We start from the raw sequence: 23,407 nt of genomic DNA, 5'->3' as shown, positions 1-23,407 counted from the left end.
AATAACTTTGGAATGCTTTTACTTATCCAGCCATTCTGAGTTTTTTTTCATGACACATTGTATGTCGTGTTCATGGTAAATTTGAGTATTTTTTTAACCTTTATTTATAAATAAAATTCACTATTTTCTAAATTTGAATATCTAATTTTAAGACATATACTGATTAATTAACATTCACATGTCTACTTTATGTTTGCATTATTTTGGTAATGTGATTTTATTTTTTTAGGTCATTAGAAGTTTAGAAGCAATTTTAGAAATTTTTTGAAGAACCTTAAAAGGACCAATTCAGTTCTAAAAGTCACTCTGTATGGCTTACATAACTAAAACCTCAAGCTATTCAACTGATTTTAGAAATGCTGTTAACCCTTCAAGTATGCCACAGGAATTAAAGCAAAATGGAGGGGACATTTTAAAATTTCACTTTTTTTTCAGATTTTCAATTTTTATTCATCCTTTTTCTGTAACCAATCAAGGGGCAAAAACAAAACCAACCTCAATATTTATTATCCTGATTCTGCAGTTTACATAAACACCCCATATGTGGTTGTAAAATGCTGTATGGGCGCACAGCAGGGTACAGAAAACAAGGAGTGCCATATGGTTTTTGGGGGCAGATTTTACAGGAATGGTCTTTGGGCGCCATGTTGCATTTGAAGAGACCCTGAGGTACCCCTATAGTGAAAACCCCCAAAAAGTGACCACATTTTGAAAACTACACCACCCAAGGAATTATTACAAGAAATTAATGCTTTAGGCCCAAACTTTCTTTTTCACAAGGAATAACAGGAGACTATCACCCCAAAATTTGCTACCTATTTTCGAGAATACAGAAGTACCCTATTTGTGGTCGTAACTGTAGTTTGGAGATAAGCCAGGGCTCAGAAGGGAAGGAGCGGCATCTGTATTTTTTTATACGGAATTTGCTAAAATTATTTTTGACAGCCATCCCTTTTTTTTACTTTTTGGTTGTTGACTTTGCTGTGTGAGGGCTTATTTTTTGCAGGACAAGCGGTAGTTTTATTAGTACCATTTTAGGGTTTCTGATCGCTTTTTATCTAATTGTTTTTGAGGTGAGGTGGGCAAATTTTGAAATTCTGTCAGTGCTTTTTATTTTTATGAGGTTCACTATGTGGCAAATATTATATGAAAACTTTATTCCGCAGGTGGATATGATTATGCAAATACCATATAAAAAATCTGTTATATTTTGCATCGCCATATGCAAACATCCATAACTTTTCTGCCAACATAGATGTCCGAGGGCTTGACCTTTGCAGGACAGACTGTACTTTTTATCGGTACCATTTTGGGGTACATAAGACTTTTTGATAACTTGATATTATGTTTTTTTGGGAGGTGAGGAGACAAAAAGGCTGTTTTGGTGTAATTTTTATTTATTTTTCTAATGGCGTTCACTTGATGGAGTAGATCATGTGATATTTTTATAGAGCTGGTCATTACGGATGCGGTGATACCAAATATGGCTATCTTTTTCACGTTTTACACAATAAGAAAAAAAATCTAGATTTTGTGTTGCCATTTTCTTAGAGCCATAATTATTTTTTTTTTCTGGCTATGGTCTAGTGCTAGGGCTCATTATTTGTGGGATGAGTTGCTTTTTTAATTGGTACCATTTTGGGGCACATATAACATTTTGATCTCTTGATGTTATGTTTTTTGGGAGATGAGGTGACAAAAAAAATAGCTTTTTTTTTTTTTTCCCATCTATTCACCTGATGGGATAGATCACGGATATCTTTATATATGCGTTCATTACAGACGTGGCAATACCAAATATGTCTATTTTATTTAGTTTTTCCTTTTTTTAACAATTTTTTTTAATGACTTAATTGGGGAAAAGGGTCCTTTTTTACATGCAAAACTTTTACTTTTTATTTTATATAAAACACTTTTTTATTTTTATATTTTGCATCCGCCATAAGGTCATACAAGACCTCTGGAGGACAATTAAAATCACATTTTACTTTTTACTATTGATTTCTCCTGTAACTAGGGCTGATATAGTAGCCCCAGTTACAGGGGAAATACAACTCCCAGAGACTATACTATGCTGTACAGCCTTAACAGCCTCATTGCAGAGCTGGTTGTGGTCTCAGGAAGACCTGACAGGTGACATGACCGCCGAACAGGAAGCAGCACATCACTTTTTTAGCTGAATATACAGCGGTCATTCAGTGCTGTGTATTCAGCGATCTAGAAGGCAGGGACACCCAGGAATGGTTCCTACCTTCTCTATAGGTAGCCCTGCAGCTGCGATCTCTGAATGGACGTTCTAAAACATCCGGAGATAAATCCTGACCCCCAGGATGTTTATGGTCTATGGGTGGTCAGAAAGTGGTTTAAGGGGTTGTTTGGCATTTAACAACAAAAATCTAATAGCAGAAAAGTTGATTTAAAAAAATATGTATTTAAAGATTATGAACACCTTTTGGGGGAATTTTTTTATCATTTCTTTTTATTCATTTTGGGCTAAAAATATTTTTCTCAATTGGTTTTCATTAAAAATGCTCCACAGTTTTTGTCCTACAGGGTAAGGTTTCAGGCTAGCTGCTGAGTATCTTAGTTCATAATTTAGCTGTTCTGACAGCTGTATGTATATCAAACTGATAATAATATGGCTTATATGAGTGTTTATGAGCTGTCAGGAATTTAGAGATAAGGGCTACACACAGCAGTCAGAGCAGCAACACTGCAGGGGCTTAGTGTAAAGTTGCACACTAACGTTGTTTGGGTCGGTATCTGAGCCGCATGATACTCTGTAGCTAGGCTGAAATGTTACCCTGAAGACCAATTAAAAAAAAGGTTTTTAGCCCAAAATGAGTAAAATGCATTCATAAAAAACTCCCCCAAAAGGTGTTCACAGCCTAAGTATATATGAAAGTAAGCATTTGTGCATAAGTGTTACTTTTATACTGCATTTATAGAGCAGCGTATAATCAAGTTAATTAAGGCATGTATGGGAGCATGTATTGAGAATCCTATTAACTGGTGAGTCTGGCCAGCATGAGCTGAACCACTGTATGTGAGCGCCAACCGATGACAAGTCATATCAATGGAGTATAGTGTAATAAACCAAGCATTGTAGGCGTGTGGTGAGTGTAAACTTTCAGACACTGTTGATTGGGTATTATATCTGAGTATTAACTGAATGCTGTATTGAGGTGGGGATTGAGCAATGTATTGTGTTATTAAATGATCTGCATTGTAGCAATGGATGTTCAGCAGTGTGGCGCAGTAAGCTTTGCTACCCATACCACTGTCAGGCAAGTAAAGAACCTACCCCTGGATGGAAGCAAGTATGAGAATACAGATTGGCTTTGTTTGTAGAAGTAGTCTGGAGACACACAGGCCTGCACAAGAGATGGTAACACGATACAGTGGATTTTAATTAAGCCCACAAAAAATTGTTGCAATGGTTAATCTACATGCTGTGTAAGCTCGATACATGGTTGGTTCTAGCTGTATTACACAGTGAACACCCCAGGTGTTTCAAGTTTTTGAAAATATTAAATTATAGAAATAAAAAAAAAATCTAATCCCTCTTTAGCCATTTCTCAAACAAAAAGTTTATAATAAAAAAGATAAACATAATTGGTAAATATAACTGGTATTGATGTGTTCACAAATGATCAAAATATTAAAATACTGTTATTTATCACGTGTAGTAAAAAAACTAAATCCTAATGTTAGAAATGCCTTTTTTGGTCACCTCCCCAAAAAATGGAATACAAAATTACAAAAAAATTAATAAATGACCCCGTATGAGTGTCCAAACACAGTGACACAAAGCTAATTATTTGTTTAGAAAAGATTTTTAGTTTTTTTAAACGTTAACTATAAAAGCTACAATAGAGAAGTTTGAAGTAGAGATGAGTGAATTTGACAAAAATTCGATTAGCAAGTTCGCCAAATTTTTCGGGAAAAATTGGGTTTGATACAAATATATTTGTGGCGAATTATGTTAAAAAACTGCAATTTCCTGGCTGCTGAGAGCCTTTATAGTGGTGTAGAACACTATGCCTTGCAGTAACACACATAAGGAGTCTGCTGTGGTAGTGAAATAATACTGTGAGTCTGTATGGCATGCAGATGACAGGTGTCGCTCTTAGAATCCCTGCACACTTCACTTATTAGGGCAGTCACGGGGCCAAAACTGACCAAATAACTCAAATATAAACGCTACAGGTCGATGTTAGCGCCAAGAAGAAGCACTCCGTTTACAAGCTGATTCCACATAGATGTCTACAAATTCTGTTCTATTAAACGCGTATACAAGTAGAGTAAAGTGGAGAGGGTGTCAGCAGCAAGTTTGTGTTGATGTCACTTATTAATTTGTCCTTCCTCTGATCCGTCAGAACAATAACCCACAAAAAATGGATCCTGTCGGTTGAGCACATGCCTTCACTCGGTCAGCATTTGCTCAATAATCCATCAGAATTGCTAATGCCCCCCAAAAAAACAGGAGTGGATCTAAAACAGAGATGACACGCGAATTGAATATTTGCATGTCTTCTGTGTTTTGTACCCACTCCTGCTTTTGGCTACCAAATCATTAGCGAATTATGATGGGACCATGCAGGCCTTACAGCTGCTACACAGACAGGATCTGTTGTGCATCAAATTTTTCCTTCTTTCTGACAGATAAGAAGAAAGATCAAATAAATCATGATGTCAGCCAGGCCGAAAGGCAAAATAGTGGCCCAGTCATGAAGTGGGGAGGGTGGGAACAGCATGAGGAGACCATAGAGTGGCCCAATGACAGAGTCTGGAGGTGGCGGCAGCATCAGAAGGCCACAGAGTGGCACGACGACAAGAGATTGTGAAGGTGGCAGCAGCATGAGGAGGCCACAGAGTAGCACGACGATGAGAGATTGTGGAGGTGGCAGCAGCATGAGGAGGCCAGAGTAGCACAAGGACGAGAGAGTCTGAAGGTGGCGGCAGCATCAGGAGGCTACAGAGTGGCACACTGACAGAGTCTGGAGTTGGCAGCAATATGAGGAGGCTACTGAGTGGCAAAATGACAGAGTCTGGAGTTGGCAGCAGTATAAGGAGGCCACCGAGTGGTACAATGACTAAGTCCGGAGTTGGCAGCAGCATGAGTAGACCAGAGAGTGGCCCAATGACAGAGTGTGGAGGTGGCGGCAGCAGCAGCAGTATGAGGAGGTAAACGAGTGGCACAACAATAAAACAGTCTGGAGTTGGCGGCAGCATGAGGAGACCGAAGAGTGGCCCAATGACAGAGTGTAGAAGTGGCAGCAGCAGCATCAGGAGGAGGCCACCGACTGGCACAATGACACAGTCTGGAGGAGGCAACAGCAGAAACATCAGGAGGATACCACAGAATGGCAAGGTGACATAGTGTGGAGATGGCAGTAGCAGCATCAGGATACCACAGAGTGGCAAGATGACATAGTGTGGAGATGGCAGTAGCAGCAGCAGCATCAGGATACCACAGAGTGGCAAGGTGATATAGAGTGGAGATGGCAGGAGCAGCAGCAGCATTAGGAGGATACCACAGAGTGGCAAGGTGACCAAGTGTGGAGATGGCAGTAGCAGCAGCATCAGGATACCACAGAGTGTCAAGGTGACATAGTGTGGAGTTGGCAGCAGCAGCAGCATCAAGATACCACAGAGTGGCAAGGTGACATAGTGTGGAGATGGCAGTAGCAGCAGCATCAGGAGGATACCACAGAGTGGCAAGGTGACATAGTGTGGACATGGCAGTAGAAGCAGCATCAGGAGGATACCACAGAGTGACAAGGTGACATAGTGTTGAGATGGCAGTAGTAGCAGCAGCAGCAGCCTCAGGAGGATACCACAGAGTGGCAAGGTGACATAATGCGGAGATCAGGATATCACATATGGAGACGCTGCATATGTTGACGCAGGGCTGTGGTGCCAACATTGGCACCATGGCCACACTTTACCTTTTGCACACATATTCTACATATGGCCATGTTAACCTCCTCCGGCATCTTAACAAAAAACTGCCATACCGCCGAGTAGGTGATTTTACCCCCAACAGTTCACACTGACTGACTGCTACCACCGCTGCTTCCGTGAACCCCTGCACCACTACTTCCCGGGCAAGTAGGCTGCTGCAAAGCAGGTGGTCTTACCCAGGCACGTCTGGCTCCTGACCTCCCACTGCTCCCACCCTGCTGACTCCCAGCCATGCTTTCAAAACATATAACCGCTGACGTAGACTGAGAATATATTTTTCTTTTTGTACTGAAATAGGCGACTAAATGCTTTCAACACATATAACCGCCGACGTGAACTGAGAATATATTTTCCTTTTTGTACTGAAATAGGCCACTAAACGCTTTTAACGCAAATAACCGCCAAAGTGAACTGAGCATATATTTTTCTTTTTGTATTGAAATGCAAAATAACACATATAACCGCCGACGTGAATTGAGAATATATTTTTCTTTTTGAACTGAAATAGGCCACTAAATGCTTTTAAAACATATAAGCGCCCGTGAACTGAGAATATATTTTTATTTTTGTACTGAAATAGGCCACTAAATGCTTTCAACACAAATAACTGCCGAAAAGTACTAAGAATATATTTTTCTTTTTGTACTGAAATACACAAAAAACATATAATTGCAGCGTCCCACTACGTGTGTGTGGGCACTGCTTAAAAGCACTTTTTTACATTTAAAACTGTATTATGTTGTATTGTATGACTTTGTACTATTATATCTGTAAAATCCCTGTTACCGGGCAGATTAGGTGTAATTTATACATCCCACCACTAGATGGGGATAAAGCTTAGGTCATATATATACCTAGGTCAGGCCTAGTGAGGCAGATGGAAAAATGCAGTTCAGACGAGAGCAGATCTGAGTAAATCAGATCAGATTAGTGGGAGAGAATGTAGAGTGACGACTCCATGACACAGATTAGTGAGTGGAGCCAACTTCGCTAGGAGGTAATACTAAGATGTGAGGCACAGAAGAGCGTTTTCCTTCTGTGGCCGGACTATATACTTTCATTCCTGACCAGTAGGAGAAGAGTTTGCCTCCCTGGAATAGAAACAAGCTTCCTAAGGAATCATCGGTGATAAGAGCAATTATTGAGGGCCACAGACACCTTTGCATGGTGGAGGATTTATAGCTTCTGGCAGCCACACCATACTTCTGAGAGACAGTTGAGTTTTCCTGTCCAAATGTTCAACTTGTAGGGAAAGGACAAGGAATAGGACTGAGCACATCAATAGGAACCAGGTACACCTAACCCACTGCTCCAAACTAAAACCTGAAAAGCCTAGAAACAGTGGATTTGCAGAATCAACTTTGTAACATCAGGAGACTGCATTTTTGTACTGCTACAACCAAAGTCATCAACAGTAAAAGTTGTGAGTTGCATTTCACCACTGTCTACCTCATTATTACCACTATTGGTTGTACCACCATTAACGGTACTGGCGTCATGACAAAAACCATCAAGGTACTCAGCCGCAACAAGCACCCTAAGCACCCCTAACATCAAGGGCACCTCAACCACCATCTTGGCTGATGCTTCCCTACCACAGAGCATGCCCCGGAGGATTTCGTGCTGTCCACCTCAACACTGTGCTGCCAGCCCAGGGAGGCTTTCTGCTAACCGTGAGTAAACTGATGAACTGTGTGTTATATTTTGGCCCCTCATCGGTCCACAGTGCACCTCACGTGTTGCCCCTGCGCTACTGGCTGGCTGCATATCCGCCAACGTGCACTGAGAATATATTTTTCTTTTAAACTGAAATAGGCCACGAAAACGCTTTCAACACATAAAACCGCCGAAGTGAACTGAGAATATATATATTTTTTTGTAATAAAAGCATTTACTGGCCTATTTCAAGTTTTTCAACACGTATAACCGCCGACGTGAACTGAGAATGTATTTGTCTTTTTGTACTGAAATAGCCCACTAAACGCTTTCAACACATATAACCGCCGACGTGAACTCAGAATATATTTTCTTTTTGTACTAAAATAGGCCACTAAACGCTTTCAAGACATAACCGCCGAAGTGAACTGCGAATATATTTTTCTTTCTGTACTGAAATAGGCCACTAAACGCTTTTGCTACAAATAGCTGCAACAGTGTAGTGCTATGTTTTTTTTTCTGTACTAAAATCGGCCACTAAACGCTTTTGCCAGAAATAAATGCACCAGTGTAGTGCGTATATTTTTTTCTTTCTGTACTGAAATAGGCCACTAAACGCTTTTGCCACAAATAACTGCACCAGTGAAGTACGTATATATTTTTCTTTATGTGCTGAAATAGGCCAATAAACGCTTTCAACACATATAACTGCAGAAGTGAACAGAGAATATATTTTTCTTTTTGTACTGAAATAGGCCAATAAACGCTTTTAGCTGAAATAAATGCACCAGTGAACATATTTTTTTCCTTTTTGTACTGAAATAGGACACTGAACACTTTCACAACATATAACTGCAGAAGTGAAATGCGTATATATTTTTCCTTTTTGTACTGAAATAGGCAACTAAACTCTTCCACCACAAATAAATGCAACAGTGAAGTGCGTATATTTTTTTCCATTTGGTAATGAAATAGGACACTGAACGCTTTCACCACATATAACTGCAGAAGTGAAATGCGTATATATTTTTTTCCTTTTTGTACCGAAATAGGCCACTAATCTTTCCCACCACAAATAAATGCAACAGTAAAGTGCGTATATTTTTTTCCTTTTTGTACTGAAATAGGACACTGAATGCTTTCACCACAGAAGAGAAATGCGCATATATATTTTTCCTTTTTGTACTGAAATAGACAACTAAACTCTTTCACCTCAAATAAATGCAACAGTGAAGTGCGTATATTTTTTTTACTGAAATAGGACACTGAACGCTTTCACCACATATAACAGCAGAAGTGAAATGTGTACATATTTTTCAATTTGTACTGAAATAGGCCACTAAACTCTTACAACACAATTAACTGCTGAAGTGAAATGCGTATATTAGTGTTGATCGAGCACCAAAGTGCTTGGGTGTTTGGGTTGATGGGAGCACCCGAGCATTAAACAAGGCACCCCCCTGCTCTAAAGAGCAGAGAGTGTCTGGTTCATAGGAAAAGGTCAGAAATTGATAGAAACACCACCAAAATGGTTTGGAAACAGCATGGGGAGGATGTCTGGATGCATCTTGGACTCCCAGGTCGCTGCTGCGAACAATGTTGTCCAAGTAGTACGCCACTTTTACAGACTGACAATAATACGCACAAAACCGGCACTCCAATACACGCTTCATTACACATAAAGGTGGGCATCATACACTCTTAAAAAATTATGATCTCTGCTCGTGACCTTCAAAAACATTAGGAGCAAGGGCCTGCTGGTGATGACCCTCTAAAACATTACGGGTGAGGGCCGGCTGCTGAGCTGACCATCTAAAACATTAGGGGTGAGGGTCTTCTGCAGAGCTGACTCTATAAAACATTAAGGGCGAGTGCCTGCTGCTGATCTGAGCATCAAAAAAATTATAGACAAGTGCCTGCTGCTGAGCTGACTATTAAAATAACTATGGGCGAGGGCCTGCTGGTGAGCTGACCCTCAAAAACATTATATGCGAGGGCCTGCAGGTGAAATGACCCTCTAAAAGATTGTAGGTGAGGGCCTGCTGGTGAGCTGACCCTGTAAAACATTATGGTTGAAGGCCTGCTGGTAAGCTGACCCTCAAAAACATTATATGTGAGGGCCTGCTGGTGAGCTGACCTTCTAAAAGATTGTAGGTGCGGGCCTGCTGGTGAACTGACCGTGCAAAACATTATGATTGAGGGCCTGCTGGTGAGCTGACCCTCTAAAAGTTTGTAGGTGAGAGCCTGCTGGTGAGCTGACCCTCTAAAACATTATATGCAAGGGCCTGCAGGTGAGCTGGCCTTCTAAAAGATTGTAGGTGAGGGCCTGCTGGTAAGCTGAAACTCTAAAACATTATATGCAGGTCAGCTGACCCTCTACAACATTAGGAGCGAGGCCAGACTAATAAGCATGTTGTTATGATGGAAGAGGACGAGAAAAGGAAGATTGAACCATATACCCTTTTTTGTGGTGGAAGGGGTGCATGGGAATACAGTGTATTCAGTACGTTATAAAAAACACATTTAAAGTGCCTTTATGTTCAGCCGCTTTTCTCTGGTGGAGTAGAGAAATCAGGTGCAATCCAGGCCTTGTTCATTTTTATAGGAGTCAACCTGTCAGCATTTTCAGTTGACAGGCAGATGCGCTTATCAGTTATTATGTCCCCAGCAGCACTAAATACCTGCTCTGACAAAACACTGGCGGCAGGGCAGGCCAGCAACTCCAAGGCGTAGAGCGCCAGTTCTTGCCACATGTCCAGCTTGGACACCCAGTAGTTGTAAGTCAAAAAGGGATCATTGAGGACATGGTCTGTTATGTACTCCATCATCTTCCAAAAATTTTCCCTCCTTGAGACAATAGGCTGTGCATCAGGGTGATGGTGCTGGTGGGGTGTCATGAAACTGTCCCAGGCTTTGGAGTGTGCTGTCCTGCCTCTGTTGGAACTGCTGTGTGTTCCGCTCGTCTCCCCTCCTAGGTTGCCCAAGGAACTATGTACTCTGCCGCCAGCGTTGTCAGCTGGAAATCTTTGGAGCAATTTTTCCAACAAGGACCTTCTGGTATTGCACCATTTTGCGCGTCCTATCCACCACAGGAATGAGAGATGAGAAGTTCTATTTGCAGCAGGGTTCGAGAAGGGTGAACAACCAGTAATCGTGTTGTCCAAAATGTGTAAAACGCGTGGGTCACGGTAAAGGCAGCCTAACATAAAGTCAGCTATGTGTGCCAGAGTACCAACAGGCAAGACTTTGCTGTCATCATCAGGAGGATGACTATCAATCTCCTCATCCTCTTTCTCCTCTTCTGCCCATTCACACTGAACAAATGGAATTAAACTTCCATGGGTAATACCCTCTGTAGTGGAGGCAACCGTCTCCTGCTCCTTCTTCTACTCTTCATCATAATCCAATTTGCGCTGAGAAGACGAACTGAGGGTGGTCTGGCTATCACCCTGTGTAATGTCTTCCCTCATTTCCACCTCTTCCACATGCAAAGCATCAGCCTCAATTGTGAGCAGCGAGCGTTTGAGTAGACACAGAAGTGGGATGGTGACACTGATAATAGCGTTATCACCGCTCACCATCTGTGTTGATTCCTCAAAGTTTCTTAAAACTTCAGAGGTCAGACATCTATGTCCACTCCTCGCTTGTGAAGAGCGGAAGCTGACTGAAAAGGCGACGACCATGTTGCAGCTGGTATTCCACTACTGCCCTCTGCTGCTCACAATTCCTGGCCAACATGTGGAATGTTGAGTTGCAGCACGTCGAACAACAGTCGGTGAGCTGGCAATTGTAATCGCTGCTGCAGCGTTGACAGACCGGCGGAAGCTGCCGATGACTTGCGGAAATGGGCACACGTGCAGCGCACCTTCACCAGTAGCTCAGGCAAATTGGGGTAGGTTTTGGGAAACCGCTGAACCACTAAGTTTAATACGTGGGCTAGGCATAGGATGTGTGTGAGCTTCCCGAGCTCCAAAGCGGCCACCAAGTAATGGCAATTATCAGACACAACCATGCCTGGTTCTAGGTTGAGTGCCGAGAGCCACAGCTCAGTCTGGTCTCTTTTTCCCTGCCACAGCTCTGCGGTGGTGTGCTGTTTGCCACCTAAGCAGATCAGCTTAAGCTCAGCCTGTTGATGCTTCCCCACTGCAGTGCTACACTGCTTCCAGTTACTGACTGATGGCTGACTGGTGCTGCAAGAAGATAATTCTGAGGTGGAAGTGGAGGAGGAGGCGGAGGAGGAGAAGTGGGGGTTTGAGCCACTAACGTAGGTGGTGGCGGAAACCCTAATGGAATTAGGGCCCGCAATCCTTGGCATCGGTAGCACCTGTGCCATCCCAGGGTATGACTCAGTCCCGGCCTCCACAAGGTTCACCCAGTGTGCTGTCAGGGAAATGTAGCGTCCCTGGCCGAAAGAACTTGTCCATGTGTCCGTGGTTAAGTGGACCTTACCAGTAACTGAGTTGGTCAGGGCACGGGTGATGTTACGGGACACATGCTGGTGTGAGGCGGGCACGGCACACCATGAAAAATAGTGGTGGCTGGGGACTGCGTAACGAGGGACGGACACTGACATCAGGCTGCGGAAGGCCTTAGTGTCCACAAGCCTAAATGGCAACATTTTCAGAGCCAGTAATTTGGAAAGCTGCGCATTTAGTGCTATGGCATGTGGGTGGGTGGCTGGGTATTTGCGCTTGCGTTCAAATGCCTGGTGTAAGGACATTTGTACGCTGCGCTAGGACACGGAAGTGGATGTGGTCGCTGATGGTGCTTGCAAAGGTCCAGGTGCAGGGTGGGAGGAATCCTGGCCTGTGCCTTCGACAGGGGATTGGCCAGCACGTAACACAGGGGAAGAGGAGGCAGTGGTGTGACCCACAGACACATATTGGGGACCCAGGCGTTTGACCCACCTATTACGGTGCTTTGATGCCATGTGACGAAACATGCTGGTAGTGGTGAGGTTGCTAGTGTTCACGCCCTTGCTCATTTTTGTATGTCACAGGTTGCAAATTACAATTCTTTTGTCGTCCGCATTTTCCTCAAAAAAGTGCCAGACTGTGGAACACCTACCCCTTGGCAAGGGAGTGCTCCATGGAACAGTTGCGGGCCTGTTTCGTGTTGCCCGCCTTCTCCATTTTGCCACCCCACTGCCTCTTCCAGCCTGTTGCGGTGCTGCGGATCCCTCCCCCTCTGTACTGCTGTCCTGGCTCGGCTTGCCACCTTCCCAGGTTGGGTCAGTGACTTCATTGTCCACCACCTTCTCTTCCACTTGCTCACTCTGCTCATCCTCCTGACTTGTTGACCTAACAACAACCTCAGTAATTGACAAATGTGTCTCATCCTCATCATAAACCTCTTGAGACACTAATTGCTGTCGACTTATTGACAACTGTGTCTCATCATCATCATCGACCTCGTGAAACACTAATTGCCGTTCCCCACCGTCATCTTCTTGTGACTGTGGATGCTCAAGAGTCTGGGAATTAGGGAACAAGATCTCATGTTCCTCTTCAAGCGGTCTTGTCGAGAGGCCCAAATGAAGGAATGGCGCTGAAAAAAGCTCCTCGGAATGGGGAGCACTTGTTTGGCAAGACTCTCCATTGTGGGCCGAAGGAGGATCAGGGTGAGGACTGTGTTGACCAGACTCTTGGCTACTAAGACTGGACTTGGTGGAAGACAGGGTGGTGCTTAACCGACTGGAAGCACTATCTGCTGCAATCCAACCGACCACCTGGTCGCACTGGTCTGACTTTGAGAGCGTTGTCCTGCGCCACCCTGCAAACTGGGACATGAAGCTAGGTATCGTGGATGATTGTTTTTCTTGTGCTCTGGCAGCAGGCACAGTTTCAACGTGCCCAGGGCCATGGCCTTTGCGTTACCCATAAGCATCATGGCCACTTCACTGTCCCTTACTGCTCGCCTTCTTCATATTGAATGTTATATGTTTGAAAGTATGTCACATGTACAGCAGTAGCGTAGGATTTGTAAGTGTATACACAAAAAAAAATAAAAAAAGGTATTTGAGATATGGAAACGTTACGCAGGAGATATACCGCCGATAATGTCGCTGATGTCACCAGCGGCTAAGAAAAAGATTACAGGGAATGTCACAGTTATTTGGGATGTGGAAATGTTACACAGGAGATGTACCCCAGGTAATGTCACTGTCCGCAGCAGACACCGTCAATGGAAAAAGTACACTGGATGTCACTGATATTTTTTGGATGTGCACGCGCTACACAGGAGATGTAGCGCAGCTAATGTTACTGTCCACAGCGGACACTGTCAACGGAAAAAGTACACTGGATGTCACAGACATTTTTAGGATGCGCGAATGTTACAAAGGAGAAAAACTACAGGGAATGTCACAGGAATTTGGGATGTGGAAACGTTACACATGAGATGTAGCGCAGCTAATGTCACTGTCCGCAGCGGATACCGTCTATGGAAAAAGTACACTGGATGTCACTGGTATTTTTGGGATGTGGACACGTTACACAGGAGAAATACAGCAGATAATGTCACTGATGTCACCAGCGGCTAATATAAAATTACAGGGAATGTCATAGGTATTTTGAATGTGAAAACGTTACACAGGAAATGTACCCCAGGTAATGTCACTGTCCGCAGCGGACACCGTCTACACTGTCTCCTCATGAACTCAATTCCTACAGAGATTCAGTTGAAGGTCTTATGAACTGTATGCAGGGTAATAATCCCTAACAAGCAGAGCAGAGAGGTGTATGAGGCAGCTCTTTAGCTCAGTGTTGTCAAGTAACTTGTCTTTCTGTGTGATTAGGACAAGTTTTGAGAATACTAATAGAATGGCGGCTATTTTATTTCCGCTGATAATTGCTCCCTAGACAAAATGAACATTTATAACTAATGAAAAATATTTGGTAATGCACTTATAATAAAGTAATATTTAAGTATTTTCAGGAATTGTATTTTATGAATTCCCAGAGAAAACTTTTAAGGACTAGTGGCTGCAGAGTTTGGTACTGAAGTGGAAAATACATATATAATATTGCAGTATCAGATGCTAAATTCCAGCACTAATGTCCCTTGCTACAAAATGCAGAGACCTAGTACAAATATAAGGGTATATATAAAATCAATTAACATCCCATTACAAAATGAATTACACATGACCTTAGAATTTTGCTGACAATGTAGTCTGTAATATGTTGACCTTACCCCTTCATCTTACAAGATGGCAACTATAAAAGATAAAGGAAAACTCACACACAAGGTGAAGTGAGACAATCTGCAGCACAGAAAGTAATGAGGAACTTATTAACACATTTACTCAGCTTTTCTGGTGTACAAAAGTCACGAAGTTGCAAATTTTTTATGCATATCACGCTTTTTTGCCAAAAATTACCACACTGATAAAGAGTTGCATAGTTGCAACATCCCACAGAAGCACCACAGTTTGGTTCACCTCACTCCAAATGTCTTAAAGGAGTCGCCTGAGATTATTAAAAATCACATAAGCCCTTTAATAGTCTAAAGTAAAATGCAAGAATGATGGCCACTGGTAGACTGTTGTCTCCCAGAAATGTCATCTGTCAGGTTGGATTTTTTTAAATCTGTTGTTAAAATGCAAGTGTATGGCTTGACCAGAAAAATGTGGCTGATCATTTGCCAATTTGTGAAAGTGTAGTCTGGGGGTCATTTATCAAGCCTGGGGCATGCTTTGAAAGAATTGTTATCTCCTGCACTGCTAGAGGATGCGCTTAATTTGTGAGGAGCATGCCTAATCAGTCCATGCACCATGTAGCTGGTGTAAATTTCAGTCATCATTTACGCCAGAAATCTGGTATAAATGATAATAAATGTGCCAGGTCCTATGGCCCAGCCAACACATCACCCCTGCCATGCTCCTATGGCCCGGCCAACACATCACCCCTGCCATGCTCCCTTTTTGGAAATAAATGCAACTTGTACCATAAATTAGGCACATTGGCATTTTGGCATTTAAAACGTTTTTTTTTTATGCCAGAGAAGTGTCGTAGAGCAGGGCTGGAGAACCTCCGGAATACGGCCCGTGGGACCATTTCATGCTGCCCCCTACCAGAAAATATGGAAGCGGTCGTTAGCATGCAGGGGGCACAGGTAGGTGAGAACAGCACATTGCTAGCTGTACTCACCTTCCCTGGTCTTCTTCCAGCCCCACGCTGTGTCCTGACACGTACAGTGTCAGGACGCAGTGCACGTAGACGCAAGTCACAGTACAGTGCGGCAGGAAGATCAATGAGGGTAAGTGAATCTGCCAAGAGGCAGCGCCGTCCGGAGCTGGAGAGGTAAGTTTATTTTTTTTAAATGTCTGATCTGAGGTCTGATTGGGGCTGATCTGAGGGTGGGGAGGGTCTGATCTGAGGCTGGGGGGGTCTGATCTGAGGCTAGGGGGGCTGATTTGAGTCTGGGGGTCTGATCTGAGGCTGGGGGTTAGATAGGGGTCTGATATGAGGCTGGGGGTTAGATACGGGTCTGATATGAGGCTGGGGGGCCTATTGGGGTCTGATCTGAGGCGGGGGGTCTGATCTGAGGCTGGGGGGTCTGATCCAAAGGGTCTGATCTGAGGCTGGGGGATCTGATGGGGGCTGACCTGAGGCTAGGGGGGGGTCTGATATAAAGTTGGGATGTCTGACGGGGGTGTGATCTGAGGCTGGGGGTCTGATCTAAGGCTGGGGAGGGTCTGATGAGGGTCTTATCTGAAGCTGATGCAGGCTTGGGGATCTGATAGGAGGCTGATTTGAGGATGATGGAGGTAGGGGGCAGATCTGAGGCTGAGAAAGGGACAAAGGTAGGGATAGTTGCAAAGAAAGAGGCAGGGCCAGTGGCAGGGAGAGTGAAAGCTGAGTGAACCCCTCTCTGGACCCCTCTCTGGGATGAGCTTGGCTGCCGTTAATGCCAAATAAAAAACTAAATATATAACATTCTCAACTTAAATATTAGAAGTCTATGTGTGGTCAAAATGGTGCCTATATTATTTGTAATATATAGTGTAGGCGCCATTTTGTGCTGCAAAAATACAGAGCTCTAGATTTTTTTTTAATTGAAGCGCAATTTCTGTAACTTACTCCTAAGTCATTTAGTGTTTGACCAAACATAGCCATCAAGTTTTTAAGTTGAGAATTTTGTATGGCCCCCGAACTATGTTACAAATATCCATATTGTATGGCCCTCGGCAGCAAAAAGGTTCCCCACACCTGGCGTAGAGGATGATGAATTCTTGCCTCTGTTTTTTAAGTGCCGTATGTTACAGAAATGCCCACTGGCCCCATTGACTATAATGGTGTGGTGTCTGGCAGAGATCCAGCTGCTACCTGGCAAATATGCCGGAGTGCATAATACGCAGTGCTATTTGTCATCTGTAGTCAATGGGGCCAGTGGGAATTCTGGTAACATCCAGCAATGCCAGAGCTTTTCTGCTGGAACGCTTCCGTTAGGATAATACAACCAGCTGCATCAGTTCGGAACTGATCCAGTTGTATTATCTCTAAAATGACAGAGAAAACAGATCCGGCACCATTGACTTACATTGTTTTTTATGCTGATCCATCTTGATCAGTATCCCATGACGCACACAAAAACGCTCTTTGCAGCATTTTTGTGTGCGTCATGGGAATGCAACAAAACGGTACGGAATGCATTCTGGTGCACTCCATTCCGTTCAGTTCTGTCCCCGTTGACAATGATTGGGGACAAAACTTAAGTGTTTTCCTCCGGTTTTGAGATACCATGACGGATCTCAATATTGGAAAGGAAAATTCAAATGCCGTTGTGCGGCCATTCTGTGCATTGAGGACTGCAATTTGCGCCCCCCCCCCCCCCCCAATGCACGGGCAACATCCGAGCGGCGGCCGGGATGGATCCAGACCCATTTTACTTGAGTGGGTCCATAATCCGTCCGCTCCGCCAAAAAATAGAACATGTTCTATTTTTTGGCGGTGCGGAGGCACGGACAGAAACACCATGGAATCATTCTATAGTGCTTCCGTGGGGTTCCGATCCGTGCTTCCAATCCGCATCTCCATGATTGCAGACCCATTCAAGTGAATGGGTCCGCATCCGTGATGCGGAATCCACACGGGCCAGTGCCCGTGTATTGTGGACCCGCCGTATGTGGGCCGCAATACGGCCACGGACCCACAACCTAGTCTGACAAGTGATAGTCAGATCATTTGCATAAATGTTCCTGCAGGCAACTAATCGCACTGGCATTCTGGACAATATTTTACTTATATGTATGTATGGATGGGTTAACATAAAATGCTGATCTAAAGATCTGTTCAGTTGCCAATAGGGATTCAGGAAGAAATAGTTCTAATCTATGGCAAATGGGTCTATGCTGGGTGATCTTTGCTTTCCTTTGGGTCACCTAGGGCTTGTATGTTTAAAAGGTTTGCATTAATAAACATTATGATATAGTGATCAGGTCCTAACGATATACTATAGGGGCTATGCAGGTAGCTACCACTTTATTTAAGAAAGATTCTTTGTTTTGCCTCTGGATGGAAATATGTCATTTTTCAGTCTTTGTGATAATAATATGATATCTGGCGGCTCGGATGCGGACCCATTCACTTCAATGGGGCCGCAAAAGATGCGGACAGCACTCCGTGTGCTGTTCGCATCCGTGGCTCCGTTCCGCGGCCCCGTTAAAAAAATATAACATGTCCTATTCTTGTCCGCGCTTTGCGGATAAGAATAGGCATTTATATTGCTGGCGCCCGTTCCGCAAATTGTGGAAGGCAACAAGGATGGCTTCCGTTTTTTGCGGATCTGCGGTTTGCGGACCGCAAAAAAACGGCACGGTCGTGTGCATGAGGCCTACTCCAGTGACACAAAGTGACTCTGTGGCTTTTTGCATATCAGCATGAACCTACTTGAGTAAATGTGCAGAATATAAGAATCATGTACCCTATGCGGAATACAGAATGCAAAAAAAATTTAATATATTCTGATTCATTATGAAAGGATATTAAAGCAGTGACGACAGCATATCCAGAGCCCATAGCAAATGATCCAGCAAATATTCCCAGGAAATTGACGACACATTGGAAGAAGGCAGCTGCATCAAACACATTCGGATTCTCCTTTGGGCTGTAAATTGATATGGAGCTAAAAAATAAATAAAGCAACATCGTGAGTAAGATTGATACTTGGAGCATCCTCTAATTTAATGACACAAGTTCAATTACAAAGTTTATTTCTAGCAATGAAATTTGACACGAAAATACAATGGAGGTCATTTACTAAGCTCTATGTTCAAGTTTTCTGGCATCTAAATATCGTACGTTTTTTTGCCATTTACGGAAGGGGCCAGGTTTGACTGATTTATTATAGATGCATTTATTAATATGAATTGTTGATTGTGTGGTGGTTAGATCATCTCCTATCTCCAGAACGGGATTATACTGCTTGGTCACCCTACAGTGTTTACACATTTTACAGGGAAAACATTTTCAGATTAAACAGCTTAGTGCCAAAGGGTCTTAATCAGGAGATCAAACTATTTGTATTTAAATAAAGGTACAGGCCCTATGCAATAACTGGCTAGGATGAGCCACAGCAAATGGTAGTGTGTCCCTACTAATCTAAGTAAACACTGCAGGAATTACTATGGGGACAGGAAGGCTATTTAACCCATAGGACTTGTAACATGAATCATCCCTGGAGAAGGAAACCGTAGGTTCAGAAACGCGTTGGTGGAAATTTGTCCTTTAGAGGCACCCAAAACGAAGTTGTGACGTCACACGAAGAAGCTCCTGGACTCAACCCTGCAGGCTCCTCCACGCGTGCGCTTGCTACTGGCCAGAGCAGCGCGCGAGGTGTGAGTTAGAGCAAGAAGCGTTCTGCTAGATCTGTACAGTGCTACTTGGAACAACGGGACCACACTACTGAACGATCGCCAACTAATACAGGTAGAGATACTGCCACCAGCTATTAGGAAATATCATTGTATGTCCTAATTAGAGCCCTATACATTTATGTGTATGATCCTTTTATCCTCACTATGCCAGCGCGGGTATTCTACCAGCAGGTTTAGCTATTAGTTACTTACCAATGGTGAGATTAGGCGGGACACTCACCCCCAATACCAGGCAGCGGCATCTCTGGTGAATACATCAGTGACAGTGAGTACCCTACGGCAGCGCAAGTGTCTTCTACTCTACAATTTTAGTTGATAGTATTTATTAATTAATTTATTAAATTATATCTGGAATCTATACAGCTTACAGCAGGCGCACATTTCAGTTACCAGGTCAGACAGCCCAAGATGTGCCAAATGTATTGAAGTATGCGCCTGAAGTGGAGTAAAGGCAGGTTCACATCAGCGTTACGAATTCCGTTATTGTCGACAGGACTTTCTTTTCTTTCCTGGATAACAGAAACCAGGCGGATTCTTTAGACTTGCCCATAGACCTCTATTATGACGGATCAAAACAGAATGCCTCTAAAGGTTTCCATTTTGAATTCCGTCTTACGAATGCCGTTATAACCATGTTATAACGGAAAACAATAATGGAATTTGTAAGCTGCCTTTGGTGCATCTCATTCCACCGGACCTTCTACTGAAATGACATTCTTAGTAAATCTGCCTCAATGTCTTGGGAGCATGCCGGAAGAAGTCAGCACAAGCTTTAAAGACATATTATCCTGCATTTTTCAATAAAAGGAAATACAGCTTTAAATAACACACATAGGGTAAGGCTATCTGCACTCCGCAATTTTCATATCCACCTCCCATCAGAGGAAAATGAAAAGTTGATGGTTACTGTCAGAGGGATCACAAATGTCTGTGGAGGAAAGACAGCGATTGAGATCTATATCAAAATATGTGCTTATTCGGCAGCCTGTCGGTATGGGTAACGGGTGGTAAAGGTTGCTATTTAATATCAGCTATGGATTAAAGCCAGTTATGGAAGAGGTGAATAACCTCATCATGAAGAACTGGACCTGCTATCAGGCATCATAGTATTTACTGAATGCAACGTACTGTCAGTTAAGGGCACAATCAAAGTCATGAAAATTCAGACAGATCACATTTTTCATATTGGCGTTTCATATGCGGGTCTAAAAAAAATAAAAAATCACTCGAGTGACTTGAACCAAATTCAATAAAAGTTGCATACCTCTTAAAAATTAGGTGCATTTAAAAGAGTTGTCTCATCTCGCCGTTACTATAGCGAGATGAGACACAGTTCCGACCACCAGCCGGGAAACGGCAGGGCACCCCGGCGCTCACTGTTTCAGTAACTCCCATTGCAGTAAATGAGAGCTATGGCTGGTGGTTGGGATTGTGTCACATCGCGCCTTAGTAATGGTGAGATGAAGAACCCCTTTAAAGTCAGAGAATGAAATGTCAACATTTGCACTATTTCTGGCTTTAGTACTAATACAAAAAGGTTTTGGCCACACCTCATTCCAGTAAATCTCCCCACTCCTGTTTTTTCAACTTTGTGCATGTGGTAAACTTTAATACAATTTGTCATGGTTTCTAAATTTCTGCAAAATTTTTTATATATATTTTTTTAAAGCCAAGAAAGCATTGCAAAGGCGTAGAGTTTGGCATTAACCCCTTAGGGACACAGCCATTTTTTGCAAATCTGACCAGTGTCACTTTAAGTGCTGATCACTTTAAAACGCTTTGACTTATCCAGGCCGTTCTGAGATTGTTTTTTCGTCACATATTGTACTTCACGACACTGGTAAAATGAAGTCAAAAAAATTTTTTTTTTTGCACAAAATAATACCTAATTTACCCAAAAATCTCAAAAATTTGCAAATTTCAAAGTTTCAGTTTCTCTACTTCTGTAATACATAGTAATACCCCCAAAAATGGTGATGATTTTACATTCCCCATATGTCTACTTCATGTTTGTAGCATTTTGGGAATGATATTTTATTTTTTGGGGATGTTACAAGGCTTAGAAGTTTAGAAGCAAATTTTGAAAATTTTCAGAAATCGTCAAAATCCCACTTTTTATGGACCAGTTCAGGTTTGAAGTCATATTGTGAGGCTTAGATAATAGAAAACTCCCAAAAATGACCCCATCTAAGAAACTACACCCCTCAAGGTATTCAAAACTGATTTGACATACGTCGTTAACCCTTTAGGTGTTGCACAAGAGTTATTGGCAAATGGGGATGAAATTTGAGAATTTCATTTTTTTGTCTATTTTTCCATTTTCACCCATTTTTTCCACTAACAAAGCAAGGGTTAACAGCCAAACAAGACTGTATCTTTATTGCCCTGACTCTGCCGTTTACAGAAACACCCAATATGTGGCCGTAAACTACTGTACGGCCACACAGCGGGGCGTACAGTGAAAGGTGCGCCGTTTGGTTTTTGAAAGGCTGATTTTTATGGACTGGTTTATTTACACCATGTCCCATTTGAAGCCCCCTGATGCACCCCTAGAGTAGAAACTCCATAAAAGTGACCCCATCTAAGAAACTACACCCCTCAAGGTATTAAAAACTGATTTTACATACGTCGTTAACCCTTTAGGTGTTGCACAAGAGTTATTGGCAAATGGGGATGAAATATGAAAATTTCATTTTTTTGCCTTATTTTCCATTTTAACCCATTTTTTCCACTAACAAAGCAAGGGTTAACAGCCAAACAAGACTGTATCTTTATTGCCCTGACTCTGCCGTTTACATAAACACCCCATATGTGGCCGTAAACTACTGTACGGCCACACAGCGGGGAGTAGAGTGAAAGGTGCGCCGTTTGGTTTTTGGAAGTCAGATTTTGCTGGACTGGTTTTTTGACACCATGTCCCATTTGAAGCCCCCTGATGCACCCCTAGAGTAGAAACTCCATAAAAGTGACCCCATCTAAGAAACTACACCCCTCAAGGTATTCAAAACTGATTTTACATACATTTTTAACCCTTTAGGTGTTGCACAAGATTTAATGGAAAATAGAGATACAATTTCCAAATTTCACTTTTTTGGCAGATTTTCCATTTTAATATTTTTTTTCCAGTTACAAAGAAAGGGTTAACAGCCAAACAAAACTCATTATTCATGGCCCTAATTCTGTAGTTTACAGAAACACCCCATATGTGGTCGTAAACTGCTGTACGGGCACACGGCAGGGCGCAGAAGGAAAGGAATGCCATACGGTTTTTGGAAGGCAGATTTTGCTGGACTGGTTTTTTGACACCATGTCCCATTTGAAGCCCCCCTGATGCACCCCTAGAGTAGAAACTCAAAAAAAGTGACCCCATTTTAGAAACTACGGGATAGGGTGGCAGTTTTGTTGGTACTAGTTTAGGGTACATATGATTTTTGGTTGCTCTATATTACACTTTTTGTGCGGCAAGGTAACAAGAAATACCTTTTTGGCACAGTTTTTTTTTTTTGTTATTTACAACATTCATCTGACAGGGTAGATCATGTGGTAATTTTATAGAGCAGGTTGTCACGGACGCGGCGATACATAATATGTATACAATTTTTTTTATTTATGTAAGTTTTACACAATGATTTCATTTTTAAAACAAAAAAAGTTTTAGTGTCTACATAGTCTAAGAGCCATAGTTGTTTCAGTTTTTGGGCGATTATCTTGAGTAGGGTCTCATTTTTTGCGGGATGAGATGACGGTTTGATTGGCACTATTTTGGGGGTGCATATGATTTTTTGATCGCTTGCTATTGCACTTTTTGTGATGTAAGATGACAAAAAATTGCTTTTTTTACACCGTTTTTATTTTTATTTTTTTACGGTGGTCACCTGAGGGGTTAGGTCATGTGATATTTTTATA

At 42.6% G+C, this 23,407-nt stretch overlaps 1 protein-coding gene across 1 annotated transcript in view; it reads right to left on the bottom strand.

Moving 5' to 3' along the window:
- The window catches only part of SLC9A9 (solute carrier family 9 member A9), an 804,798-nt gene that overhangs the window by 472,478 nt on the left and 308,913 nt on the right, over positions 1-23,407 (bottom strand). The window contains exon 7 of the mRNA XM_044291747.1: positions 18,612-18,750. Within this exon, the coding sequence (XP_044147682.1) occupies positions 18,612-18,750 (139 nt within the window). The remainder of the gene's footprint in view (positions 1-18,611; positions 18,751-23,407) is intronic.

This window comes from Bufo gargarizans, chromosome 4 (assembly GCF_014858855.1).
Source record: "Bufo gargarizans isolate SCDJY-AF-19 chromosome 4, ASM1485885v1, whole genome shotgun sequence".
Classification (NCBI taxonomy): domain Eukaryota; kingdom Metazoa; phylum Chordata; class Amphibia; order Anura; family Bufonidae; genus Bufo; species Bufo gargarizans.
Note: the sequence above shows the minus strand (reverse complement) of the source record. Positions and strands in the feature narration are given on the sequence as shown.